General features: G+C 39.1%; 1 protein-coding gene across 3 annotated transcripts in view; it reads right to left on the bottom strand.

The window, feature by feature from the left end:
• Positions 1 to 911: 911 nt before the first annotated feature.
• EPHA4 (EPH receptor A4) overlaps positions 912 to 12,425 on the bottom strand; it is a 161,948-nt gene continuing 150,434 nt past the window's right edge. For 2 of the 3 annotated variants that reach the window (XM_086366374.1, XM_086366394.1), the window contains 3 exons: positions 10,765 to 10,920; positions 9,508 to 10,423; positions 912 to 3,410 (listed from right to left, as the gene is read on the bottom strand). In XM_086366374.1, the coding sequence (XP_086222500.1) occupies positions 10,309 to 10,423; positions 10,765 to 10,920 (271 nt within the window). In that variant the 3' untranslated portion in view covers positions 912 to 3,410; positions 9,508 to 10,308. Of the gene's footprint in view, positions 3,411 to 9,507; positions 10,424 to 10,736; positions 10,921 to 12,425 lie in introns of all 3 variants that reach the window. The other variant, XM_086366384.1, reaches the window with a different exon arrangement.

The raw sequence follows: 12,425 nt of genomic DNA, 5'->3' as shown, positions 1-12,425 counted from the left end.
CTTGGAGCTCCAGTGGTGTAACCTCAAGGGTCTATGCGAATGTTGCTCAGTTGTGTCTGACTCTGCGACCTCATGGACTGTATAGTCCACGGAATTCTCTAGGCCAGAATACTAGAGTGGGTAGACCTAGACTTTGCCTTCTCCAGAGGATCTTCGCAACCCAGGGATCAAACCCAGGTGTCCTGCATTGCAGACGGATTCTTTACCAGCTGAGCCACAAGGGAAGTCCAAGAATACTGGAGTGGGTAGCCTATGCCTTCTCCAGGAGATCTTCCCAACTCAGGAATTGAACTGGGGTCTACTGCACTGCAGGTGGATTCTTTACCAACAGAGCTATCAGAGAAGCACCAAGGGTCTATGGATTCTGGATTAAAGCCTTGTGGGAAGGATGCATAGCTGGTCACTTGGATCAGTAGCAATGGTATTAGAGAGGGTGTAGAACTGGGAATTTTAAAGACAATTTATATCACTAGCACCACCTCATCAAAGCTACTGTTTGTTGAGTTCTAGCTAGATGCTAGACACTGTGCTAACATTTTAATATATTTAGTCTTTATAAAAGCTCTTGGCATTGTAATTGCCATTCCACAAAGAAAAAAAAAAAAAAAAGGCCACAGGGAAATTAGGACACATGCCCTAATATGATGAGTACAAGGTGCAGCCTGAAGTCCAACCAAAGTTTGGTCTTAATTAAATGGGATACAGGATCTTACGGAACCTAAGTTAGATTTCTAATAAGTTGTTCTCAAGGGCAAGGGCCATTTAGATGTCAAAATGCGTTTTATTTTCTAAATAAGCATGCTTAGAATTGAAGATTTTGTGTTCTAACCAAATGACAACCAGTAAGTAAGTAATTTAGAAACATCATGCATGCAGTAAAAACTGTTGAAAAGAGACAACTAGATTCCAGGTTTGTATACAGCAACTACTTTATTATTTTCAAATGCAAACTTTTTGCATTTAGTTTGCTATTTTACAATTTACAAACTAGGTATAAAAGACCATAAATAAATGACATAAGTTATGTGTACCTAAAGTTCATGAAGGGAAGAAAAATACCTTGACAAATTAAAACAAAATAGAAAATCTCTATGTCTAACTCAAGAGATTGTTCAACTTTTGGAACATGTATGAACCAAGCATTGTTCTGTTAATTTCTTCTTCAGTATGAACTAAATTATAATATGCCTTATACATTCTAATTTTAACCACAGTCCTTGCATATTCCAACATACTTGGAGTGATACAAAAAAAATAAATGCACTCTTCAGTGTGTATCAATGCTTGATGTTGTTTGGAGAATGTTTAAGAAGTGAAAATATTGCTTCTAGAACTTTCCTTTACTTGTCAGAATTTAAGTGTCTTCAGACAAATATTGAGGCTATAAGTGTGTATGGATTAATACACATATCCTTCACAGATTGAATACAAGAGGTCTCAAAAACACACACACCAGCAATGTAGCGAGCATAACCCTTCTTTAAAATAACTTTGTAAAACACACCAAAGCATTTCATTCCTAAGATTGTTAAAAATAATTTGGGGCCAGCAAACACATGGTGAAGCTATTTAATTTGGTGCAGGGGAACAGCTTAATGCTGCCTAATGATTTAGCATCTGAGCATGACTTAGCATCTGCGTTCACTAGGGCAGCATTCATTCTTGGGACCAGATATAGCCCCTGAAGTTGGTCTCCTGCCCTGACCTCTGGGGAAAGAAAACCCGCTCAGAGATTCAACCTCATTTCTTTATACATATTTTTTTCAGGCATCAATGCATAGGCACATCCCTTTAAAAATATATTAAAGTCCCCCAAAAGGGGTGAATTAACTTTGTCACTCTGGCATAGTTATGAGAATACAATGCCATACACCCTGTCAGAATGCAATAAATATTTATTGATGATTTTCTCTACTTATTCAACAACATAGGGTTTAGAATTTTTTCCCCATTTTTCCCTGATTTGATGTTATAGCTTATACAAATGGCCACAGTTTCTGCAACCATAGCTTAGAATAAGCAAGGCAGCCACTCCGATTATGAAAAATGGCAGTATGTTGGCTGGAGTTTGGTATATGTATCAGACCAAAACTGAATCTTCACACACTGGACCTCAGATTCCAGGAGGCTGATGCACCTTTGAGGGCCAGAGAAGTTAGCTGCATATTCACAACGGCAGAACTTTCCGTGTACACTGGGAACCTGAAGTTGCTTGAGGCCATTTCACCCCAACTATGCTAACCTCAAGAGTCACTGGCATGTATTTTTCTGTGACACTGGGAGACAAAATATTAATCCAGGACACATCATCTCGAAGCCGACACACACATCTACGTTCATCTCCAAAAGTATATGAATTGCATATATTTGTTCGCATTCAACAAGTCCATTTATGCAGGAAAACAAAGGCTACTTGTATTCCACTTGGGGGTACCAGACAAATTCCATCCCCTTCTCTCCCTCCACCAAGCAACTGGTGATTCAGATGAGGAGTTCAATCAGAATTTGTGATTTCGATGCTGGGTTGTCACCTGCATGGATTTAAATTTTAAAATCACTCCACCGCTAAGGTGAAAATGCCTCTGTCCAAAGCTGTAGGATGACGTATTAAGGTTAGGGTGGCTGCTACAAAATACACGTATAGATACAGGACATTTACTTCTTCCTGGCTGTCGTTCTAAGGGGACGGGCATGGTCTGCAGGCCCATTGTCTCATGTGGCTCTCAGAACAGGTGGCAAACCAGACCCCTCCATGGGTAGCATTCCACAACATTCACAGGCAGTTCTAAGCATGAGGTTATATACTCATACACACACACACGCGCGTACACACAGGCACACCTATGTACACACATCAAAAGAGATAGTCAGCTCATAGTTAGTCTAGGAAAAAAATATATTTATATCACTGTGATGGCACACCCTGGGTATAACGTTACTTCAGCAATGCATATCATAGGCAGCTCACGGGAACTGACTTTGTTCTGCGTGGTGGCACCTGATCTGGTGTCCATGGTAAAACCTGTAGCCTTCAGTCATTTGCTGCCACACCAATGCAGCAGGGACGTACAGGAATGAGATATGGAAATACATATAAATAAAACCAAAGGAGTTCAGGAACACGGGCTCTGCAGAGTTGGTGCTGCCAGACAGGACATTCCTCAGTGCAATGGGAGAACAGATGCTGAAGCTTGAATGTTTGCTGTTTCTTTCACCGGGAAAGAGGATTTGAAAGTCAGAAACATATTCTTTTCATCAATGAGTATCGTTTCATCAGTGTCTTTGCTCCAGAACTGTCATAGTAGAAGCAGAAGAAACACGTTCGGGAGGAATTGAGGAGGGTGTGTTTTGTTTGCTCCTGTGGGCTTCAACAGGAAGGGCTGTGAGGCCAAGATAGCAGAATCTACTCCCTGTAGAGAAAAGAACAAGACTTCAGACAAAACAGCAACTGATCTTGCCAGCCAGTTGTCAACCCATGTAGGTACAGAGATGACTAGGTAAGGAGTTCAGGAGAAAGATCATAAATTCTTACTTTTCTCTTCTGACAAATGATAACTAAAATAACAACAAAAAAAGTTTATTAACATCTTAATCATTACAACTCTGAGTAAGATACTATTCATTTTCCTACTATGTGGATGTGGACATGGAACCACAGAGAAGCTAAACAACTTGCTTGTGCTCATACATTCAGAAATAGTGGAGCTGGAATTAGAACCTACCCAGTCTAAGCCTACAGCCAGGCTTTACCTACTATGGGAACAGTTTTTCTTTGCAATAAAAATTCTGACCTGTTATGGTTCATTTGTGCAAGAAGGACTTAAGAGTTAGTGAAAGAGTGCACATTGTATTATTCTAAAAAGTCCCAGTCTTTCCCAAGAGGAAACTGGTGTATTCTGGGACACATCTGGAAATATCCCAATCCATCAATATTCAACAATATGATTGAAAAAAAAAATACCAACCATGAAATAAAAAGCATTAGGTATTTTTCGCAAAGAGAAAGTGACTTCTAATGAAATATCTGATTAGTAAAGAATCCATGCAATCTGCACATAACAGGTAGAGAGAGGAGACCCAGGGCCATGGGTACAGTGAGGGGGGTCTTGAGACTGAAGCCCACCAAGAGCTAATAAGCCACAGCTGCCCTATCAACCTAGATTCCAATGAGGCTGGCAAAATGCAATGGAACCACTGTCCTCTCGGTCATCAAAGAATTGACTCAAACCAAAAGAAACAATTCCTCTTCTTTTCTTTTGATAACTTTCCAACAAGACTGCTAATTGGACTATAAAGACAGTGGTCATGTTAAGCTGTTGCTGGCCTCAAGTGTACAGCAAAATTAAGACCAAAATGCATCTCATGACACATAATTTCCCTTGTTTTATCAAACCCATTTATCTGCTTGTTTTGTATATGTGCATGTTTATTGTAGGAGGGAGATACATAAAACTGAGTTTCTTGGTGGTAAATGACCATTATTTAAACTTGCAGAAAATACTTTATTTGGAGAAAGAATAATAAAATTTTCAGATAGATATTACTTCTTAAAATTATAAATGTGGGTAAGGGCATAACTGCCAAGCCACTTAGCAACATCATTCATTTTTGACAATTATGAAAAAAAATGAAAGAAAAAGGATCAGATTTATTTTTTGTACTGTTTTTTCTCTGGAAGCCAGTAACTCTGTCAGACAGATATGTATTTGTTTACATGAAGGACAAAGTGGATTCAAATTTGACATTAAAGACTCTAATGGAGAATTACAAACTCCATAGGGATATGCACACATTTTGAAGGTGGTTTTCTTTTGCTCCTGGAAACCCCACCCTTCGAGGAGAGAGTTGTCTCAAAAACACATTTATCTCCTTTGCGTCTGCCAACTTCCTTCTGCACTAAATACCCAGATATAAATATATTTGTAATATTAAGTAGGCTATCTGGAAACTCAGTGTGTATATGAAAAGGACAGGATTTGGAAATGAGAAGTGTGGGAATGTGGAGACTTATATCTAGCTGATGTCAGAATGAGAGGGAGAAAAATAAACCTTTTCTTCTTTGAATTCAAGCAACCTCTTTATGGTGGAGAATTGCTTGAACAGAGACCAGACAAAGCATGTGGTCTGTGTGGGATCAGAAGTGAAAGATGTGACTTTCATGGTGACTAAATAAACAAAAGCATTGTTCCTTTGAGTCATTCATGAAGACATCAAAGTGTCTTTACCAACCAGTTCTTTTCATTGCAATGGGGTCTTGCCCATTTCACTCTTTCCAATTATAAAATAACGGTTTCCTACATTTCAAGGCTGAATAATACAGGAGTGATCTTCCACCTTTTGCATAGATACGCACTTACCCCCACACCCTCATAAACCCACTGAAAGTGAACAAGCTTCACCTGGATGGTTCCCGACCACTGAGCTTCATTTCACCCTGCTGTGGCCTGTTGCAACAAAACATTTGGCTTCACAAGTGAAAGACAGGTGAATAACACTTGGGACACGTTGGAGGAAGAATACACTTTTCTTCTATGATGTTCAGTGTGTTCTGCATCTGAGCATGACATATATACAACAACACCATGTGTTGGGAAAGGTGTTTCTATTGAAGTGTCATTATCTCTAATTTACAGGTGGAGGAACGGAGTTATAAAGAAACACACGGTGAACTTCCCAGTGTCAACATCGCGGTTGGCTTTGGAATCTAAGCTGTCTGGATGCCAGAATCTGGCTCCACACCCTGAGAAATAATACAAACTCCTATTGTCCTCAGTCTCTCTTCCAATGTAGGTAGCTTCCTGGAAGCAGTGGAGTTCCACTTTTACTGTTACTGGATATTATTTTAGCCATTTTGGGGCCTTTCCATTGGCCTGGACTCAATTCAGACAATGAGTCAAAATTAAGATTCAGAGGGCAACCTTTGAATGAATTTCATATTCTACTTTTCTCTCAATTCCCATCTGAACATTGCCAACATACCTGCTGAGATGTAACAAATCCACTCCAACACAGTATGTAACATTAACGTGTCAGGATATTTTAGAATTGGCACACTCTGTTTTTTTTTTTTTCTAATATTCTGCTTTGAAAGAGACTCACAGATTAAGAAAACAAACTTAGGGTTGGTTGCCAGCAGGGAAGGGATAGTTAGGAGTTTGGGACAGTCATGTACACACTGCTATATCTAAAATGGATAACCAACAAGGTCTTACTGTATAGCACATGGAACTCTACTCAATGTTATGTGGCAGCCTGGATGGGAGGGGGTTTTGGGGGAGAATGGATACATGTATATGTCTGGCTGAGTCCCTTCACTGTCCACCTGAAACTATCACGATATCGTTAGTTATACCCCAATACAAAAGAAAAAGTTCAAAAAATATAAAAATATTCTGTTTTGACTATGTTTAGAAAAATAGCTCAAGTCTTAAGCTGTTGATTGTAAGAAAGCAAAACTTTATTCAATGTATGCAAGGTAACATTCTCTTTTTACTCATAGGATAACACTATAATGCCACCTTATTTGAATCGGACTATGGAAATTGAAAACAAAATACCCCACAGCTTTACAGAAGGAAAGAAATATATAATTTCTTTTTTAAAAAGCAAGTGATCTCCCTCACATTTGTCAACTCTTAACATGAATATCCAGAACTCCTAAACTTCAGCAGAAGTGGTGATAAAACAAAAATTCTTGGAATAGTTTAAAAAACAAATTTCACATTCCTTCTGAACAGAAAAGCTTTTACAACTAATGTTGCAAAAAGGTTTTTACTAAACTGTCATGATTTGACAGCATCAAATTTAACATTTCTTGCTCTATAAGAAATAGCTTTCAGGATAAAACCAAGGGGAGGAAAAGGTCATTAAAATCAACCAAGCTCTTGTTTAAAAGTGATAAAAGGGAAGAGTTTAGAAAGTTAAAATCTGTCCAGTCAAAAAAGTTAGGCTATTTGCTTCTAGGAATGAACATAATCATTTAAATTCACATGTTTTAAGAAGAAAATTCTGGAATTAAAGCAGAAGTACCTAAGGCTACCGGGCTTGATGGGTGAAAAGTCTGATTTTTTAGTTGGTCACTTTCTAATAATGAGTCAGTCAAGGTGACTTCCAAGTCTCACTGTTGCCATCTAGATAGGTCTCTCCCAGCTGATCTCGTTTGGTATTGGGGGCACTAGAGCAGGACAGGAACACGGCTGGGCATGTATTGGAGAAAACCACACTCCAAAAGGAAACATGCACCCCAATGTTCATAGCAGCACTGGTCACATAGCTAAGGTGTAGAAGCAACCTAAAGGTCCATTGACGAGGAATGGATAAACATATACAATGAAATACTATTTGGCCATAAAAAGAATGAAATAATGCCATTTGCAGCAACATAGATGGACGTAGAGATTATCATACTAAGTAAGTTAGAGAAAGAAAAATACCATATGATATCACTTATATGTGGGATCTATAACACATATCATATGATATTGCTTATATATAGAATCTAAAATTAATGATGCAAATGAACTTATTTACAAAACAGAAACAGACTCATAGACTTTGTAAACAAGCTAATGGTTACCAAAGGGAAAACGTGAGGAAAGGATAAATTAGGAATTTGGTATTAACATAAACATAGTACTATCCAGGTGGCTTAGTGGTAAAGAATCCGCCTGCCAATGCAGGAGACACAGGAGACTCAGGTTTGATCTCTGGGTCAGGAAGATCCCCTGGATGAGGAAATGGCAACCCACTCCAGTATTCTTGCCTGGAAAATTTCAGGGACAGAGGAGCCTGGCAGATCGTAGTCCATAAGGTCGCTTAGAGTTGGACACGACTGAGTAACTGAGCATGTTCTAAATAGGAAAAGAAGTATGTCAAGGCTGTATATTGTCACCCTGCTTATTTAACTTGTATGCAGAGTACATCCTGAGAAATGCTGGGCTGGAAGAAGCACAAGCTGGAATCAAGATTGCCGGGAGAAATATCAATCACTTTAGATATCCAGATGACACCACCCTTATGGCAGAAAGTGAGAGGAACTAAAAAGCCTCTTGATGAAAGTGAAAGAGGAGAGTGAAAACATTGGCTTAAAGCTCAACATTCAGAAAACAAAGATCATGGCACCTGGTCCCATCACTTCATGGGAAATAGATGGGGAAACAGTGGAAACAGTGTCAGACTTTATTTTTTTGGACTCCAAAATCACTGTAGTTGGTGATTGCAGCCATGAAATTAAAAGACACATACTCCTTGGAAGGAAAGTTATGACCAACCTAGATAGCATATTCAAAAGCAGAGACATTACTTTGCCAACAAAGGCCCATCTAGTCAAGGCTATGGTTTTTCCAGTGATCATGTATGGATGTGAAAAGCTGAGTGCCGAAGAATTGATGCTTTTGAACTGTGGTGTTGGAGAAGACTCTTGACAGTCCCTTGGACTGCAAGGAGATCCAACTAGTCCATTCTAAAGGAGATCAGTCTTGGGTGTTCTTTGGAAGGACTGATGCTAAAGCTGAAACTCCAGTACTTTGGCCACCTCATGTGAAGAGTTGACTCATTGGAAAAGACTCTGATGCTGGGAAGGATTGGGGGCAGGAGGAAAAGGGGACGACAGAGGATGAGACAGCAGCTGGATGGCATCACCGACTCGATGGACATGAGTTTGAGTGAACTCCAGGAGTTGGTGAGGGACAGAGAGGCCTGGTGTGCTGCGATTTATGGGGTCGCAAAGAGTCAGACACGACTGAGCTACTGGATTGAACTGCTGCTGCTGCTGCTGCTAAGTCGCTTCAGTCGTGTCCAACTCTGTGCGACCCCATAGAATTGAACTGATGCATATATAAAATAGATAACCAACAAAGACCTACTATATAGCACAGGGAACTATATTGATCATCCTGTGATAAACCATAATGGAAAAGAATCTGAAAAAAGATGGACACATGTATATGTATAACTGAATCATTTTTTGGTATATCTGAAACTAATACAACACTGTAAATCAACTATACTCCAATCTAAAATTTAAAATAAAAAAATTAAATTTTAAAAATGGTATGGTACATATCAAATACTCAAAAAAAAAAAAAAAAAAGAAATGAAACCAATGGAAAAGACCTTCCAGAACTCCTCAACTGAAAAAAATTCTCCAAAGAATGGAATACATGCAGGCCCAATAAGGTTAGAGATTACCCAGTACTCAAAAGATGCTCAATAACCATTTGTGGCAGGAATGAAGGGCACCAAAGGGCAAGAGGACCCACACAGTACGAAAGAAAGCACAGCAAGTGGAGGTCTAGATGCTGTCCTGACCTCATATGGTTTCTATTTCAATTTTTCCTGGAAGAACAGGAGAGAAGCCATATTACTTTGGGTCTACTCTCCCATTGAAATCTCAACCCAAACTACCTGATCGGCATGACAGATATTTACTGCTCAGTGTTTCGAATAAGATAAAGTTAAAAAACACTTTCACTAGAGAAAGACTCATTGCTGGTTCTTTTGTCTTACCTTGTAGATTTGGGCTTGCTTCTTTAAAGGAGGAAAGTATGAAAGTTCCCTACACAAGATTGTCACAATCCACTATCCATAAGGTAGTTACGAGAAGTTTGTAGAGTTCCCAAATAAGACTTATATGGCACAGCCTCGGGCCCAAAGCCCCTGGTTTGCCCAGGAAGGGGGTATGGTGTTGGGATTTATTATTACTATTATTATTTTAAAATCCACTTTCCTCTTCTCTCCAGCCCCTCATGTCGTCATAATCCACCAGGTGGCCGGAGCACAGGGCAGCAACACTGATGAATCACATGACGTTCACTTAGGTTTTATCCATTGTACGAACCAAGCCTTAAAAGTTACAACCGGGTCCTTTCAAAAAATGGTCCTGGGCACGGTATTCATTCCAGTGAAAGAAGGATGGACTGTAGTTTATGCCACAAACAAAATACTACGGTTGTAATTCCAAATGAAGAGACGATCGAGATGTCTCAGAGAAGCTCAGCGTCTGGCAGCAAACACGGCGTTGAAACGCGGAGGCGGTGGTCTATTTATATAGGTACATGTATTTTACAGATTAGTGATGGACGGATGTACTTCTGAGAAACAATTTGTTCCAAGTCTAATTCAAATGACAGTTGTCATTTCTGTAAGCCCCACGGTTTCAGCAATCTGTACACCAAGCAACGCTGCAGATTTTTTTTTTTCCTTTAATTTCAGAGGGCGAAGACGAAGTAAAAAAAGTGCAGTTCTTCAATTAAAGTGCATGGATGAGGTAAACTAATTTCAAGAGTTTTGAGTTTATTCAATACTGGCTCAGACTGGAACCATTCTGCCGTGTATCTGCTGCATTTGGGTTCTCATTGCCTGGACGCTGCTCAAGACCTTATTCTGGTGTGTGACAGCTGTGATGCCAATCCTGGCCAGGTCACTGTAAGTAGGGGGAGAAAAAAAGAAGGAGAGGAAAATATGATGAGGGCTGAGAATCTCTTCCGGGCTTCATGCAGACACACATTTGAATCAGCCACAATTAATACAGCACAACAAGGCAGGTGTATTAAAATGTTTAATTAAGTAATTGAATGCAACAATGTAGGTGCTTTATAGAGGCTGTGCAAAATTATACTCAATCAATCAAAATGAAAGGCATTCCAGTTTTCTTTTTAAAAAAAAAATGAGTAGGATGATTATGCAGCTCAAAGCAAAAAAAAAGAAAAGGAAAATACTATTAAATCTAGATTTACCCTTTGTGTTACATCGCTGAGTACTTACTCCTGGTTCATGTGCACTACAGCCTCTAGCGTGGTATAACCAGCAGCAGTGAAGTTATCCTTATACCGGTCCATTTTAATGGCTTGGAGCCAATCGCCTACTGATACCACGGCGGAGAACTCAGGGGAACTTGGATCCAGCAAGGCAGTGTTAGGTCTGGAAATGGAACGAGAAAGTATAGACAGACAACAATTATCAGTGAGATAGCATGACTCAGAAGTCAGATGGTCCAAGACAGGGGAGGGGAACCAAAGTACCAAGAAAGGACTTTAGATAGAATCACCAGCGACAAACATCATCATGTTATTTTTCAACCCTAATTTCATAAAGCTGCAAAAGCATGTCTCAATCACCCTACTTGTTTTTAACTTCATTTCCTGCATTTGTTTTATGTGGACCTCTTAATGCATTAAGGATCAGAGCAGGTCTTTTAACAACCTAGCCTGGGGCAAAGGTTGGCGGGGTGGGGGGTGGGGGCGGCCCTTGTTGCTGAAACTGGCTCAGTCTTTGCAGAAAGACAGTCCCTGCCAAGACAGAATATCACAGACTTTAGTTCAGCAGCTATGGAAACCTTAGTGAAGGATAAGTAAGGAAAACTGAGAGCTTGCAACCTGCCAGACTTGATGGAAGCAGAGAGAACACTGAGAGTTCAAGTCCGGCATGTTTCCAGCCAGGTTTGCAGGCAGGCTCAGTTCATTCAAACAAACGGGACAGCAGGGAGTTAATCCCCTCTTTAATCAACCCAGCCTGACCAGCACGTGTGCCAAGACTGGCAGGAAGAATGGCCACTTTGATCACTGTTTGGATTGTGGAATGTGCTTCTCGTCTTCCTTTGCTGGGGCTCCTAAAGAATCATTTCAACAAATTCTAAGCACTTCTTATTAACTTATTTATTAGTTGACGCATTTCTTGGGCCAGGTGTTTCACATTAGATCACCATCAAGAGCAACTAGAGTTCAAGGTAAGTGATCTGTCCTCCTTCATGAGATTGATAAACAATAAATAACCTATCCATGGAAAATATTTATTAAGTGAATTATATCTTGATCATCAAACTACTTAATAACCATAGGATAAACATTAATAGGGTATTTTATACACCTTCACTATAATTTCCTGCATAGCAACCTTTTTACTTATTAAATTCTATTTTCTTAAACTTCCTTTCTATAGAAATTACAGAATGCGGTTGCTCTTAACATTTTGATCTGATTTTCATCCTGTGACTATGTTCCTTGAACATGAACATCTAAATCAGAATTATATTATCATCCTGAATTTTCAACCAAAAAAATCCTTTTCTTGTAAAAAAAAAAAAAAAAATCAAGCCTATTTAATGGCCTAACTTTCTACATAGTAGAATTAATCCAATCCATTTTTCATTTTAATTTTTACCTAAGTTGTTTTGATTTGCATAACTTCTATTTTATATAAGTATATTAACAAAACTTGTTTTATCAATCAGTTCTATCCAAATAATAGCTTGTTTATGACCTTTCTTTTTGTCCACTATATTAATTAAATAAAATTTTCCAGGTAATATTCTACAGATTTTTATGGTAAGAATAATCAAGATTTCATTCTTTCCCCAATTTTGAACCAGTAACAAATATGGCCACATAGAGTTTGAGATATTAGTGTTGAATGTTTACCAGGAATGT

The sequence above is a fragment of the Bos grunniens genome, chromosome 2 (assembly GCF_055505025.1).
Source record: "Bos grunniens cultivar Pamir isolate PY7600 chromosome 2, Bosgru_T2T1.0, whole genome shotgun sequence".
Taxonomy (NCBI): Eukaryota; Metazoa; Chordata; class Mammalia; order Artiodactyla; family Bovidae; genus Bos; species Bos grunniens.
The sequence above is the reverse complement of the archived record's forward strand: the minus strand, read 5'-3'. Positions and strand labels throughout refer to the sequence as shown.